Source organism: Oncorhynchus mykiss, chromosome 20 (assembly GCF_057628025.1).
Source record: "Oncorhynchus mykiss isolate SJ-2025 chromosome 20, ASM5762802v1, whole genome shotgun sequence".
In the NCBI taxonomy this organism is placed as follows: Eukaryota; Metazoa; Chordata; class Actinopteri; order Salmoniformes; family Salmonidae; genus Oncorhynchus; species Oncorhynchus mykiss.
The window spans coordinates 44,648,367-44,664,245 of NC_143041.1; the positions used below are offsets into that span (position 1 = coordinate 44,648,367).

General features: G+C 47.5%; 2 protein-coding genes across 16 annotated transcripts in view; one reads left to right on the forward strand and one right to left on the reverse strand.

Annotated features, from left to right (window-relative positions):
• LOC110499553 (ribosome-binding protein 1) overlaps positions 1-1,505 on the reverse strand; it is a 39,687-nt gene extending 38,182 nt beyond the window's left edge. For 8 of the 15 annotated variants that reach the window (XM_090213124.1, XM_036956340.2, XM_090213123.1 and 5 more), the window contains exon 1: positions 1,224-1,505. The gene's annotated coding sequence lies outside the window, so the exon portion shown is untranslated. Of the gene's footprint in view, positions 1-472 lie in introns of all 15 variants that reach the window. The other 7 variants (XM_090213125.1, XM_036956339.2, XM_090213121.1 and 4 more) reach the window with 2 other exon arrangements.
• A 10,533-nt stretch (positions 1,506-12,038) lies between these two features.
• On the forward strand, positions 12,039-13,116 carry LOC149974608 (uncharacterized). The gene is made up of 3 exons (XM_090213128.1): positions 12,039-12,409; positions 12,602-12,689; positions 12,986-13,116. Exons 1-3 carry the CDS (start codon positions 12,161-12,163, stop codon positions 13,099-13,101), a joined length of 453 nt encoding a protein of 150 aa, XP_090069254.1. The 5' UTR covers positions 12,039-12,160; the 3' UTR covers positions 13,102-13,116.
• Positions 13,117-15,879: the final 2,763 nt, after the last annotated feature.

Genomic DNA, 15,879 nt, shown 5'->3' on the forward strand with positions numbered 1-15,879 from the left:
AAATGTTTTAGTGCTTGAGCTTCTGTTCCTTTTATAAAATATACTGTATGTTCAAAAGCATTGTGGAGCTCCTGCACTTAAATATAAACAGTACCGGAACCCAAAATGGGTACCGGAACCTATTTCAGTCCACGTCAAGCACTGCATGCAGAGAAAAATGCAAACCTCACGCCTTGATCACACCGATAGAGATTATTACGCAAAATATTACGCAGCATCATCTGGATGTGTGTGTGCAACAAAAGTTCAACATTCACCTTCTGCTGCCATTTCTGTCAAGCCGTATACGAATACGGTTTAACGCATAAATTCGACAAATCCAACGTACGCACGACACAGAACGCACTGCAACACAATGCTGCGAGGTACACACAGCATTTCATTTGAAATTAATGTACTTCTGGTGTACCAAAATGCAATGACGCTGTCGGTGTGAACAAAGCGTCAGTCGTTACGGAAAACAAATACATACCTCCACATTCCTTTCCATCCTTCCTACTCTCTCTGCCATTAGGATACTCCATCGGAAACGCTTCCATTCCCTACAGTCCATTGAATATCGCCTATGCAAATAACCATATTCACTAACAAGTGCTTGGCATAATGTCAACACCCCAGCGCTCCGCCCAGGTCTGTCTGGACATTCCAACGGGGTTCTCTCCCTCCCTGGACCGAGCACCGACTGAGGGGGGGCTGGTTACCCCCCCACCCTCTGACTCCCAGCTCAACAAAAAAAAACATGACGCGGCATTATATCGTGAGAAATACTTCTCAAATATTATGCATTCAGCAAGTATTTTAAAATTGTCGTCGTGAAACGCTGTGACCTAATTTCTCAATCTTTTGACATAGCATGTGAAATGGAAAAGAAGAAGTGTCATCATTGTGGAAATCGCAAATAAAGTTTGCTATTAAAAAAAAAAAGAAACTAAGTTAACGTTAACTAGCTAACTAACGTTACATCACATCTCAGGAGTTGAGAATGAACGTTAACTAGGTTGTTACAACACGCTAGCTGGCTTGCTAGTTAGTCTAATAACTAGTTAAATTAGTTTAGCTACTACAGTATTGTCACAAAAATGCTAAACTGTCTGCTGCGGTCTAACAACAAATCACAAGCCAGTTAACTAACTAGGTTTAAAAAAAAACTAACTTTACAGTCATCATTAGTCAGCTAAATTACCAAGTAATTCTGGCTTTCCAGAGGTCTTCAGAATTCCTACCTTATTTTTATATATATATATCTGCTGATGTAACTACACCACTTTTGGAGGAGGTTGAAGAAGTTCGGGTTTTTGTTGTGGAATTTCCTTCAATCTGGCGATAAATATGCCGCTATTTCCGCAAATTTTCTTTCTCAGTCTGGGATTCCTATTTATTTCAATTTGAGTCGTGGCACTTTGAGCTGGCGAGACGCCGGACAACGGGCCAGTTTTATGCGCTGGGCTCATGTCCCACATAGGTATTCCACAAGATTCCTAATTGGCTAGAATGTACTCGATCATGTAACCAAAAATGTCACCGGTATTTTATTGTGGAATGTGCTTCTGGGAGTTGTAGTTTAAATACCAGTTAAATTGGGATGGTTTATGCAGTCAAAACTCGTTCTTAAAACTACAACAGATGTGGCGGGTGGACCTACCGGCGAGAATGTAGGAATCGTCGTCACTGATTATATTCACGCCCCTTTGTGGACGCAACTTAAATCGAAAAATGTCAAGGTAGCTCTATGCACGTCTGTTTCAAGATCTCTCCGGAGGTGTAGAATTGCTCTGCGGCAAAAGAATAGGATGGAGAAATCCAAGTCAGACATTGAATTATATGGAGAATAGGAATATAAAACAGTCCTATGTCTCTTTGTGTAGCCTATGTCTGATCAGAGAAAGTCATTTTGAAGTGGTGAATAGAATTTTAAAAACGTTAAAAAAAAAAACGTGACCTGTGGATGTATTTCAAGGCCTACTTCCAAACTCAGTGCCTCTTTGCTTGACATCATGGGAAAATCAAAATATATATATTTTTTTGTAGATCTCCACAAGTCTGGTTCATCCTTGGGAGCAATATCCAAATGCCGGAAAGTACCACATTCATCTGTACAAACAATAGTACACAAGTATAACAAAAATGGGACCACGCAGCCGTCATACCGCTCAAAAAGGAGATGCGTTCTGTCTACTAGAGATGAACGTACTTTGGTGTGAAAAGTGCAAATCAATCCCAGAACAACAGCAAAGGACCTTGTGAATGTAACAGATGTGAAACGGCTAGCTTAGTTAGCGTGGGCGCTAAATAGCGTTTCAATCAGTGACGTCACTTGCTCTGAGACCTTGAAGTAGTAGTTCCCCTTGCTCTGCAAGGGCCGCGGCTTTTGTGGAGCGATGGGTAACGATGCTTCGAGGGTGACTGTTGATGTGTGCAGAAGGTCCCTGGTTCGCGCCCGGGTATGGGCGAGGGGACGGTTTAAAATGATACTGTTTCATTGATGCTGTTGACCCGGATTACTGGTTGCTGCGGAAAAAGGAGGAAGGTCAAAAGGGGGGTGAGTGTAACAGATGTGAAACGGCTAGCTTAGTTAGCGTGGGCGCTAAATAGCGTTTCAATCAGTGACGTCACTTGCTCTGAGACCTTGAAGTAGTAGTTCCCCTTGCTCTGCAAGGGCCGCGGCTTTTGTGGAGCGATGGGTAACGATGCTTCGAGGGTGACTGTTGATGTGTGCAGAAGGTCCCTAGTTCGCGCCCGGGTATGGGCGAGGGGACGGTCTAAAACTTGTACTGTTACATGAAGATGCTGGAGGAAACCGGTACAAAAGTATCTATATCCACAGTAAAACAAGTCCTAAATCGACATAACCAGAAAGGCCGCTCAGCAAGGAAGAAGCCACTGCTCCAAAACCGCCATAAAAAAAGTCAGACTACGGTTTGAAACTGCACATGGGGACAAAGATCAGACTTTTTGGAGAAATGTCCTCTGGTCTGATGAAACAAAAATAGAACTGTTTGGCTATAATAACCATTGTTATGTTTGGAGGAAAAAGGGGAGGCTTGCAAGCCAAAGAACACCATACCAACCGTGAAGCACGGGGGTGGCAGCGTCATGTTGTGGGGGTGCTTTGCTGCAGGAGGGACTGGTGCACTTCACATAATAGATGGCATCATGAGAGGAAAATTATGTGGATATATTGAAGCAACATCTTAAGACATCAGTCAGGAAGTTAAAGCTTGGTCGCAAATGGGTCTTCCAAATGGACAATGACCCCAAGCATACTTCCAAAGTTGTGGCAAAATGGCTTAGGGACAACAAAGTCAAGGTATTGGAAGTGGCCATCACAAAGCCCTGACCTCAATCCCGTAGAAAATTTGTGGGCAAAACTATAAAAGCCTGTGTGAGCAAGGAGGCCTACAAACCTGACTCTGTTACACCAGCCCTGTCAGGAGGAATGGGCCAAAATTCACCCAACTTATTGTGGGAAGCTTGTGGAAGGCTACCCAAAACGTTTGACCCAAGGATAAACCATTTTAAGGCAATGCTACCAAATACTAATTGAGTGTATGTAAACTTCTGACCCACTGGGAATGTGATAAAAGAAATAAAAGCTGAAATAAATAATTTTCTCCACTATTATTCTGACATTTCACATTCTTAAAATAAAGTGGTGATCCTATCTGACCTAAAATTGAATTTTTACTAGGAGTAAATGTCAGAAATTGTGAAAAACTGAGATTAAATGTAATTGGCTAAGGGCGTATGTAAACTTCCAACTTCAACTGTTTTTATGATATGAGTAATGTAAGATATGTAAATATTATTAAAGTGGCATTGTTTAAAGTGTCAAGTGATCCATTTATTAAAGTGGCCAGTTATTGAGTCTCAGTGTAGGCAGCAGCCTCTCTGAGTTAGTGATGGCTGTTTAGCTGTCTGATGGCTTTGAGATGGAAGCTGTTTTTCAGTCTCTCAATCCCAGCTTTGATACACCTGTATTGACCTCGCCTTCTGGATGGTAGTGGTGTGAACAGGCAGTGGCTCGGGTGGATGTTGTCCTTGATGATCTTTTCGGCCTTCCTGTGACATCGGGTGCTGTAGGTGTCATGGAGGGCAGGTAGTTTGCACCCGGTGGTGCGTTGTGCAGACTGCACCACCCTCTGGAGAGCCTTGCGGTTGAGGGCGGTGCAAGTGCCGTACCAGGCGGTGATACAGCCCGACAGGATGCTCTCTATTGTGCATCTGTAAAAGTTTGTCAGGGTTTTGGGTGACAAGCCAAATTTCTTCAGCCTCCTGAGATTGAAGAGGCACTGTTGTGCCTTCTTCACCACACTGTCTGTGTGGGTGGACCATTTCAGTTTGTCTGTGATGTGTATGCCGAGGAACTTAAAACTTTCCACCTTCTCCACTGCTGTCCCTTCGATGTGGATAGGGGGGTGCTCCCTCTGCTGTTTCCTGAAGTCCACAATCGTCTCCTTTGCTTTGTTGACATTGAGTGAGAGGTTATTTTCCTGACACCACACTCCTATTGCCCTCACCTCCTCCCTGCAGGCTGTCTCGTCGTTGTTGGTAGTCCGTGTAGGTAATCAAGCCCACTACTGTTGTGTCATCTGCAAACTTAAGGATTGAGTTGGAGACGTGCACGGCCACGCAGTTGTGGGTGAACAGGGAGTACGGGAGAGGGCCGAGCATGCACCCTTGTGGGGCCCCAGTGTTGAGGGTCAGCAAAGTGGAGATGTTATTCCTTCGCCACCTAGGGGCGGTCCGTCAGAAAGTCCAGGACCCAATTGCACAGGGCAGGGTTGAGACCCAGGGCCTCCAGCTTGATGATGAGCTTGGAGGGTACTATGGTGTTGAATGCTGAGCTTTAGTCAATGACAGCATTCTTACATAGGTATTCCTCTTGTCCAGATTGGATAGGGAAGTGTGCAGTGTGATGGCGATTGCATCCTCTGTGGACCTGTTGGGGCGGTAGGCAAACTGAGGTGGGTCTAGGGTGGCTGACAAGGTGGAGGTAATATGACCCTTAGACAGTCTCTCATAGCACTTCATGATGACATAAGTGAGTGCTACGGGGCGGTCGTCATTTCGTTCAGTTATCTTTGCCTTCTTGTACACAGGAACAATGGTGGCCATCTTGAAGCATGCTGAGACAGCAGACTGGGATAGGGAGTGATTGAATGTCTGTAAATACACCAGCCTGCTGGTCTGCGCATTCTCTGAGGACGTGGCTAGGGATGCCGTCTGGGCCAGCAGCCTTGCGAGGTTTAACACGTTTAAATGTATTACTCACGTCGGCCACAGAGAGGGTGGGGCGCAGGCGTTGTTAGTGGGTCGCGACGGTGGCACTGTATTATCCTCAAAGCGGGCAAAGAAGGTGTTTAGTTTGTCTGGAATCGTGATGTCGGTGTCCGTGACGTGGCTGGTTTTCTTTTTGTAGTCCATGATTTCCTGTAGACCCTGCCACATGCGTCTCGTGTCTGAGCCGTTGAATTGCAACTCAACTTTGTCCCTGTACGGGCATTTCACTTGTTTGATTGCCTTGCAGAGGGAATAACTACACTGTTTATATTAAGCCATATTCCCAGACCTCTTTCCATGGTTAAATGCGGTGCTTTGCTCTTTCAGTTTTGCGTGAATGCCGCCATCCATCCACAGTTTATGGTTAGGGTAGATTTTAATACTACATTCCTAAAGAAAATAATTTACTTTTTAGTCCATACATTTTCACACACCCAAAAGTACTGGTTACATTTTGAATGTTTAGCAGACAGTAAAATGGTTCAATTCACACTCTTATCAAGAGAACATCCCTGGTCGTCCCTACTGCCTCTGATCTCGCAGAACTCCTAAACAGAGAACATCCCTGGTCGTCCCTACTGCCTCTGATCTGGAGGACTCCCTAAACAGAGAACATCCCTGGTCGTCCCTACTGCCTCTGATCTGGAGGACTCACTAAACAGAGAACATCCCTGGTCGTCCCTACTGCCTCTGATCTGGAGGACTCCCTAAACAGAGAACATCCCTGGTCGTCCCTACTGCCTCTGATCTCGCAGAACTCCTAAACATAAATGCTTTGTTTATAAATTACGTCTGAGTGTTAGAGCCCCTGGCTATCCATAATATAAAACATTTTTTAAATAATGCCATCTGATTTGCCTAATATAAGGAATGTGAAATTATTTATACTATTACTTTTACTTTGAATACTTAAGTATATTTTAGCAATTACATTTACTTTTGATACTTAAGTATATTTAAAACATAATACTTTTAGACTTTCACTAAAGTTGTATTTTACTGTGTGACTTTCACTTTTACTTGAGTTGTTTTTTAATAATAAGGTATCTTTACTTTTACTCAAGTATGACAATTGTGTACTTTTTCCACCACTGGTTTCCAGGTAACCATCTGAATCAGAACTGAAAACCTTGACCACTTGTCTTTCATCTATCATGCTGAGGTAGAGAAACTAGAGCTGTCTGGCAAAAAAAAGAAGTAAAAAAAGAAGAAGATTTGGAGCAGCGGAGCATTGATGGTACGGCAGATCAGTCAACCAGACTTGGGCTACACAAGAAGGGACCAATCAATCAGATGTATTTAATAAAGGCGTTGTCACAAAGTGCTTTACGGATACCCAGCTTAAAATCCAAAACGCAGAGGCAAAAGCACATGCTACTTTGTCAACAGGGGTACGGGACATGCTAGCACTACCGGTGAAATCAGGTCAGAAGTCCAGGACATCCTGGCGCGACCAATGAAATCAGGTCAGGGTCCAGGACATCCTGGCGCGACCAATGAAATCAGGTCAGGGGTCCGGGACATGCTGGCGCAACCGGTGAAATCAGGTCAGGGGTCCAGGGCATCCTGGCACGACCAATGAAATCAGGTCAGGGGTAAGGGACATGCTAGCACTACCGGTGAAATCAGGTCAGGGGTCCGGGACATGCTGGCGCAACCGGTGAAATCAGGTCAGGTGTCCAGGACATCCTGGCACGACCAATGAAATCAGGTCAGGGGTCCAGGACATCCTGGCGCGACCAATGAAATCAGGTCAGGGGTCCGGGACATCCTGGCGCGACCAATGAAATCAGGTCAGGGGTCCGGGACATGCTGGCGCAACCGGTGAAATCAGGTCAGGGGTCCGGGACATCCTGGCGCGACCAATGAAATCTCTATTGTGCATCTGTAAAAGTTTGTCAGGGTTTTGGGTGACAAGCCAAATTTCTTCAGCCTCCTGAGATTGAAGAGGCACTGTTGTGCCTTCTTCACCACACTGTCTGTGTGGGTGGACCATTTCAGTTTGTCTGTGATGTGTATGCCGAGGAACTTAAAACTTTCCACCTTCTCCACTGCTGTCCCTTCGATGTGGATAGGGGGGTGCTCCCTCTGCTGTTTCCTGAAGTCCACAATCGTCTCCTTTGCTTTGTTGACATTGAGTGAGAGGTTATTTTCCTGACACCACACTCCTATTGCCCTCACCTCCTCCCTGCAGGCTGTCTCGTCGTTGTTGGTAGTCCGTGTAGGTAATCAAGCCCACTACTGTTGTGTCATCTGCAAACTTAAGGATTGAGTTGGAGACGTGCACGGCCACGCAGTTGTGGGTGAACAGGGAGTACGGGAGAGGGCCGAGCATGCACCCTTGTGGGGCCCCAGTGTTGAGGGTCAGCAAAGTGGAGATGTTATTCCTTCGCCACCTAGGGGCGGTCCGTCAGAAAGTCCAGGACCCAATTGCACAGGGCAGGGTTGAGACCCAGGGCCTCCAGCTTGATGATGAGCTTGGAGGGTACTATGGTGTTGAATGCTGAGCTTTAGTCAATGACAGCATTCTTACATAGGTATTCCTCTTGTCCAGATTGGATAGGGAAGTGTGCAGTGTGATGGCGATTGCATCCTCTGTGGACCTGTTGGGGCGGTAGGCAAACTGAGGTGGGTCTAGGGTGGCTGACAAGGTGGAGGTAATATGACCCTTAGACAGTCTCTCATAGCACTTCATGATGACATAAGTGAGTGCTACGGGGCGGTCGTCATTTCGTTCAGTTATCTTTGCCTTCTTGTACACAGGAACAATGGTGGCCATCTTGAAGCATGCTGAGACAGCAGACTGGGATAGGGAGTGATTGAATGTCTGTAAATACACCAGCCTGCTGGTCTGCGCATTCTCTGAGGACGTGGCTAGGGATGCCGTCTGGGCCAGCAGCCTTGCGAGGTTTAACACGTTTAAATGTATTACTCACGTCGGCCACAGAGAGGGTGGGGCGCAGGCGTTGTTAGTGGGTCGCGACGGTGGCACTGTATTATCCTCAAAGCGGGCAAAGAAGGTGTTTAGTTTGTCTGGAATCGTGATGTCGGTGTCCGTGACGTGGCTGGTTTTCTTTTTGTAGTCCATGATTTCCTGTAGACCCTGCCACATGCGTCTCGTGTCTGAGCCGTTGAATTGCAACTCAACTTTGTCCCTGTACGGGCATTTCACTTGTTTGATTGCCTTGCAGAGGGAATAACTACACTGTTTATATTAAGCCATATTCCCAGACCTCTTTCCATGGTTAAATGCGGTGCTTTGCTCTTTCAGTTTTGCGTGAATGCCGCCATCCATCCACAGTTTATGGTTAGGGTAGATTTTAATACTACATTCCTAAAGAAAATAATTTACTTTTTAGTCCATACATTTTCACACACCCAAAAGTACTGGTTACATTTTGAATGTTTAGCAGACAGTAAAATGGTTCAATTCACACTCTTATCAAGAGAACATCCCTGGTCGTCCCTACTGCCTCTGATCTCGCAGAACTCCTAAACAGAGAACATCCCTGGTCGTCCCTACTGCCTCTGATCTGGAGGACTCCCTAAACAGAGAACATCCCTGGTCGTCCCTACTGCCTCTGATCTGGAGGACTCACTAAACAGAGAACATCCCTGGTCGTCCCTACTGCCTCTGATCTGGAGGACTCCCTAAACAGAGAACATCCCTGGTCGTCCCTACTGCCTCTGATCTCGCAGAACTCCTAAACATAAATGCTTTGTTTATAAATTACGTCTGAGTGTTAGAGCCCCTGGCTATCCATAATATAAAACATTTTTTAAATAATGCCATCTGATTTGCCTAATATAAGGAATGTGAAATTATTTATACTATTACTTTTACTTTGAATACTTAAGTATATTTTAGCAATTACATTTACTTTTGATACTTAAGTATATTTAAAACATAATACTTTTAGACTTTCACTAAAGTTGTATTTTACTGTGTGACTTTCACTTTTACTTGAGTTGTTTTTTAATAATAAGGTATCTTTACTTTTACTCAAGTATGACAATTGTGTACTTTTTCCACCACTGGTTTCCAGGTAACCATCTGAATCAGAACTGAAAACCTTGACCACTTGTCTTTCATCTATCATGCTGAGGTAGAGAAACTAGAGCTGTCTGGCAAAAAAAAGAAGTAAAAAAAGAAGAAGATTTGGAGCAGCGGAGCATTGATGGTACGGCAGATCAGTCAACCAGACTTGGGCTACACAAGAAGGGACCAATCAATCAGATGTATTTAATAAAGGCGTTGTCACAAAGTGCTTTACGGATACCCAGCTTAAAATCCAAAACGCAGAGGCAAAAGCACATGCTACTTTGTCAACAGGGGTACGGGACATGCTAGCACTACCGGTGAAATCAGGTCAGAAGTCCAGGACATCCTGGCGCGACCAATGAAATCAGGTCAGGGTCCAGGACATCCTGGCGCGACCAATGAAATCAGGTCAGGGGTCCGGGACATGCTGGCGCAACCGGTGAAATCAGGTCAGGGGTCCAGGGCATCCTGGCACGACCAATGAAATCAGGTCAGGGGTAAGGGACATGCTAGCACTACCGGTGAAATCAGGTCAGGGGTCCGGGACATGCTGGCGCAACCGGTGAAATCAGGTCAGGTGTCCAGGACATCCTGGCACGACCAATGAAATCAGGTCAGGGGTCCAGGACATCCTGGCGCGACCAATGAAATCAGGTCAGGGGTCCGGGACATCCTGGCGCGACCAATGAAATCAGGTCAGGGGTCCGGGACATGCTGGCGCAACCGGTGAAATCAGGTCAGGGGTCCGGGACATCCTGGCGCGACCAATGAAATCAGGTCAGGGGTCCGGGACATCCTGGCGCGACCAATGAAATCAGGTCAGGGGTCCGGGACATGCTAGTGCGACCGGTGAAATCAGGTCAGGGGTCCAGGACATTTTTTAAATTTATCTAGGCAAGTCAGTTAAGAATACATTCTTATTTTCAATGACGGCCTAGGAACAGTGGGTTAACTGCCTTGTTCAGGGGCAGAATTATATATTTGTACCTTGTCAGCTCAGGGATTCGATCTCGCAACCTTTCAGTTACTGGCCCAACGCTCTAACCACTAGGCTACGTGCCGCCTCTACACTCTAACCACTAGGCTACCTGCCGACATGCTAGCATGATGTGTGCCAGAAGAAGAAAAAACTTATCCCAGCCATGAAAGGTGCCAGAGTGCTCGGGGGCATTGCTTATGGAACATGTACAAATACAAAAACAAGAAACACGAAAAGCGTACAGACTTTAAACACAAACAAGAGTCAATGACGCCTAGGGAAGGAACCAAAGGGAGTGACGGTTATAGGGAAGGTAATCAGGAAGGCGATGGAGTCCAGGTGAGTCTCATGAGGCGGTGGTGCACGTAACGATGGAGACAGGTGTGCGTAATAATAAGCAGACTGGCGACCTCGAGTGCCGACGACAATACACCCTCCCTGAAGCACTGCCCCAGCCACAGGACACCGATCAGAGGGACGGTCCAGGGGACCAGGCTGAGGTGCGGGAGCCTGACGAGCCGGTTGAGGCATGGAAGCCTGACAATCCAACCGAGTCTTGTGAACCTGTCAAGCTAGCTGAGACATGGGAGCCTGGCGAGCTAGCTGAGGCATCCTCGGTAGCCTTGGCCACAGATACTTGACAAGCCGGCTGAGGCATGGAAGCCCAACGAGCCGGCTGAGGCATGGAAGCCCAACGAGCGAGGCATCCCCGGTAGCGAAACCCAGACGTCACCTACAAAACAAAAAAACAACTCCATGATGCTCCCCTTTGGTGAGGCGTTATTCTGTAACGTGTACGCTGGGATTTGGGAGGCAAGTTCAGGGAGTGCAAATGTAATAATAAATAGAACAAGGACGACGAAAAGTGCAAAGACATGAACGGGAGCAGGCGTGACACTTTCTTAGGGACCTGAATATTGACTGGTTTTCATCAAGCTGCCCGCTCAATGGGAAGCTTCTCACTCTAACCACTGCCTGTAATCGGGTTCAGGTTATTAATCAACCTACCAGGGTGTTTACAAACACTACAGGAACAAGATCATCCACATGTATTGATCACATGTTTACTAATACTGTAGAACTTTGTTCTAATGCTGTATATGTACCCATTGGATGCAGTGATCACAATATAGTGGCTATATACAGGAAAGCCAAAGTTCCAACAGCTGGGCCTAAAATAGAGAGATGATGTTAAGAGATGATGTTAAAAATATTTGTTGGTCTGATGTGATTAATAAGGAGCATCGACGCTGCGCTTGATGAATTTATGAAATTGCTTCTTCCATTTATTGATAAACATGCACCGGTTAAGAAACTGACTGTTAGAACTGTTAACCCGTTTAAATCACACATTTTTTCCCAGACATGAAAATATCCAAACCATTTGTCATTAAATAGTACCCACAAAACACCAGTCTTAACGTCAACAGTGAAGAGGCGACTCCGGGATGCTGGCCTTCTAGGCAGAGTTCCTCTGTCCAGTGTCTGTGTTCTTTTACCCATCTTAATATTTTATTTTTATTGGCCGGTCTGAGATCCGGCTTTTTCTTTGCAACTCTGCCTAGAAGGCCAGCATCCCGGAGTCGCCTCTTCACTGTTGACGTTGAGACTGGTACAATTTAATGAAGCTGCCAGTTGAGGACTTGTGAGGCGTCTGTTTCTCAAACTAGACACTCTAATGTACTTGTCCTCTTGCTCAGTTGTGTACCGAAGCCTCCCACTAGTACCTTCATGCTCACTCCTCTATCCCTAGTACCTGCATGCTCACTCCTCTATCCCTAGTACCTGCATGCTCACTCCTCTATCCCTAGTACCTTCATGCTCTTCAAGCTCCCCTTTTCCTCCAGCCAGGTGGAGGTATGCCCCAGGGGTACCCTGGCTGTCCTGCCCCAGGTCAACCCCAGGGGTACCCAGGCGGTCCTGCCCCAGGTCAACCCCAGGGGTACCCAGGCGGTCCTGCCCCAGGTCAACCCCAGGGGTACCCGGGCGGTCCTGCCCCAGGACAGCAGCCCATGCCTGGCTACCCTGGTGGTGCCCCGGCCACCAACCCTTCCATGCCCGGATATGGAGGTGGTGTTCCTGCTACTCCTTATTCACCTGCCATCAACGTGAGAATCTCCAAATGTTGTTGTCTTTAACGTGAAATCCTCAACCAATTACTCAGTGTTACATTTATTTACATAGTTTTTTTTTTATTTCCTAATATACTTTACAAAATGTTTCCTTGTTTCAGTATTTAAATTCTTCAGTTTCAGTATTTCTATTTTTCAGTTTCAGTATTTGCTTGTATTTGTCATTAGAGAGGCTATAGGGGTGTTATTAAGGACTATCCAGGCGCTGACCCTCTGAGGGATGTGGAAGTCCTCCGTAAGGCCATGAAGGGCTTTGGTCAGTACTTCATCATTACACACATTCACTTATATCATGTATATATATATGTATGTAGGGGTTAATGAGATTTAGTACAAATCTAATAACACGTTATTTAACTGAAGTTTCTTCTGGAAAAATAATTAAGTTATTTTATTCGATTCTGTAAATCTTCTATAAAAAAAAAAGCTTTCTATGGCTAGATTTGCATGTGTAGAAATTCTACAATTAAGAACATATTATTTAGTGATACACATTCAATTTACTCTCAGTTAAACTGGTAACAATAATATTAATAGATTTATTTTCAACAGGCACGGATGAGGCAGCTATAATTGAGATTCTCGGGAGCCGCTCAAACAAGCAGAGGGTTCCAATGGTTGCAGCCTACAAAACCACTTATGGGAAGGTGAGGTTTACACTACAGTAATGACCTTGTGTGGTTTCCTGTATTGTTGGAGTTCAACGAACACCAGATAAAGATCACTTTATTATTCATCCAATTGGACAAAATAAATTCCGCTTTATCCTAACCCTCTCTGAAAGACATACATACACTACCGTTCAAAAGTTTGCAGTTGTCCATTTTAAAATAACATCAAATTGATCAGAAATACAGTGTAGACATTGTTCATGTTGTAAATGACTATCGTAGCTGGAAACGGATGATTTGTAATGAGAATATCTACATAGTACACGCAAAACACCAGTCTCAACGTCAACAGTGAAGAGGCGACTCCAGGATGCTGCCCTTCTAGGCAGAGTTCCTCTGTCCAGTGTCTGTGTTCTTTTACCCATCTTAATCTTTTCTGTTTATTGGCCGGTCTGAGATCCGGCTTTTTCTTTGCAACTCTGCCTAGAAGGGCAGCATCCCGGAGTCGCCTCTTCACTGTTGACGTTGAGACTGGTGTTTTGCATGTACTATTTAATGATGCTGCCAGTTGAGGACTTGTGAGGTGTCTGTTTTTTTTCTTTTTTTCTAAACACTAATGTACTTGTCCTCTTGCTCAGTTGTGCACCGGGGCCTCTCACTCCTCTTTCTATTCTGGTTTGAGCCAGTTTGTGCTGTTCTGTGAAGGGAGTAGTACACAGCGTTGTACGAGATCTTCAGTTTCTTGGCAATTTCTCGCATGGAATAGTCTTAATTTCTCAGAACAAGAAAAGACTGACGAGTTTCAGAAGAAAGTTATTTGTTTCTAGCCATTATGAGCCTGTAATCGAACCTACAAATGCTGATGCTCCAGATACTCAACTAGTCTAAAGAAGGACTGTCACGTTCTGACCTCTATTTCTGTTGTTTTGTATTTCTTTAGTATGGTCAGGGCGTGAGTTGGGTGGGCAGTCTATGTTTGTTTTTCTATGTTTTGGGGCATTGCTATGTTTTCGGCCTAGTATGGTTCTCAATCAGAGGCAGGTGTCATTAGTTGTCTCTGATTGAGAATCATACTTAGGTAGCCTGGGTTTCACTGTGTGTTTGTGGGTGATTGTTCCTGTCACTGTGTTTGTTGTCACAGGATAGGACTGTTTTGCGTTTGCACATTTCTTGTTTTTGTTAGTTTGTTCATGTGTAGGGATTTATTAAAACATGAATAACCACCACGCTGCGCTTTGGTCCGCTTCTCTTCCTCCTACAGACGAACGCCCTTACAGAATCACCCACCACAACAGGACCAAGCAGCGTGTCAACAGGCAGGAGCAGCAGGAGAAGCAACAGCGGCTGCAGGAGATACGTAGTAAGGAATTCTGGACATGGGAGGAAATCCTCGACGGGAGAGGACCCTGGGCTAAGCCAGGAGAATATTGCCGCCCCAAGGCCGAGCTGGAGGCAGCAAAAGCAGAGAGGCGGCATTCTGAGAAGCAAGCACGGCGGCGCGGACGGAAGCCCGAGAGTCACCCCCAAAAATTTCTTGGGGGGGGGGCACAGGGGGAGTGTGGCAGAGTCAGGAGTCAGACCTGAGCCAACTCCCCCCGTTTATCGTGAGGAGCCAAGGAGGAGCTCAGAACCAGAGCTGGTGTTGGAGGTGAGCGAAGCAGAGACTGTGAAGGAGTTAATGGGGAAATTGGAGGAGAGTGATATGAGGGACTTGCTGGTTTGGTGCATGAGGCACGACATTCGCCCGACGGAGCGTGTCAGGGATTTAATGGCACCGGGGTCAGCTCTCCATACTCATCCTGAGGTGCGTGCGAGGGGTCTGGTGAAGACTGTGCCAGCCTCACGCACCAGGCCTCCTGTGCATCTCCCTAGCCTTGCACGTCCTGTGCCATCTCAGCACTACAGTGCTCCTAGCAGTGCTAACTGTGGCGGGCGTGGTGCTGGTCAGGCACCGTGTTATGCAGTTGTGCGCACGGTGTCCCCAGTACGCGTGCTTAGCCCGGTGCGCTACATCCCAGCTCCCCACATCTGCCGGGCTAGGGTGAAGATCCAGCCAGGGCGGTTGGTGCCAGCCCTGCTCTCAAGATCTCCAGTACGCCTTCACGGCCCGGTCTATCCGTCACCACCTCCACGCACCAGCCCTCCGGTGGCAGCCCCCCGTACCAGGCTGTCTCTCCGGCCCAGCCTTACAGGGGCTTCCTCCTCTCCAGCGCTGCCGGAGCCTCCCACCTGTCCGGCGCCTCTGCCGGAGCCTCTCGCCTGTCCGGCGCCGCTGCCGGAGCCTCCCGCCTGTCCGGCGCCTCTGCCGGAGCCTCCCGCCTGTCCGGCGCCTCTGCCGGAGCCTCCCGCCTGTCCGGCGCCGCTGCCGGAGCCTCCCGCCTGTCCGGCGCCGCTGCCGGAGCCTCCCGCCTGTCCGGCGCCTCTGCCGGAGCCTCCCGCCTGTCCGGCGCCTCTGCCGGAGCCTCCCGCCTGTCCGGCGCCTCTGCCGGAGCCTCCCGCCTGTCCGGCGCCTCTGCCGGAGCCTCCCGCCTGTCCGGCGCCTCTGCCGGAGCCTCCCGCCTGTCCGGCGCCGGAGCCTCCCGCCTGTCCGGCGCCGGAGCCTCCCGCCTGTCCGGCGCCTCTGCCGGAGCCTCCCGCCTGTCCGGCGCCTCTGCCGGAGCCTCCCGCCTGTCCGGCGCCGCTGCCGGAGTCTCCCGCCTCTCCGGCGCTACCAGGGCCTTCCTTTTCTCCAGCGTTGCCGGAGCTTCCCGTCTGCCCAGCGCCAGCTGAGCTTCCCGTCTGCCCAGCGCCAGCTGAGCTTCCCGTCTGCCCAGCGCCAGCTGAGCTTCCCGTCTG

Bases quoted from the DNA above. Each gene is read 5' to 3' on its own strand.
- LOC149974608 (XM_090213128.1), top strand. From the start codon at position 12,161: ATGCCCCAGGGGTACCCTGGCTGTCCTGCCCCAGGTCAACCCCAGGGG. The intron at 12,410-12,601 runs GTGAGAATCTCC...ATTTGTCATTAG, and splicing joins CTTATTCACCTGCCATCAAC to AGAGGCTATAGGGGTGTTAT. The intron at 12,690-12,985 runs GTCAGTACTTCA...TATTTTCAACAG, and splicing joins TAAGGCCATGAAGGGCTTTG to GCACGGATGAGGCAGCTATA.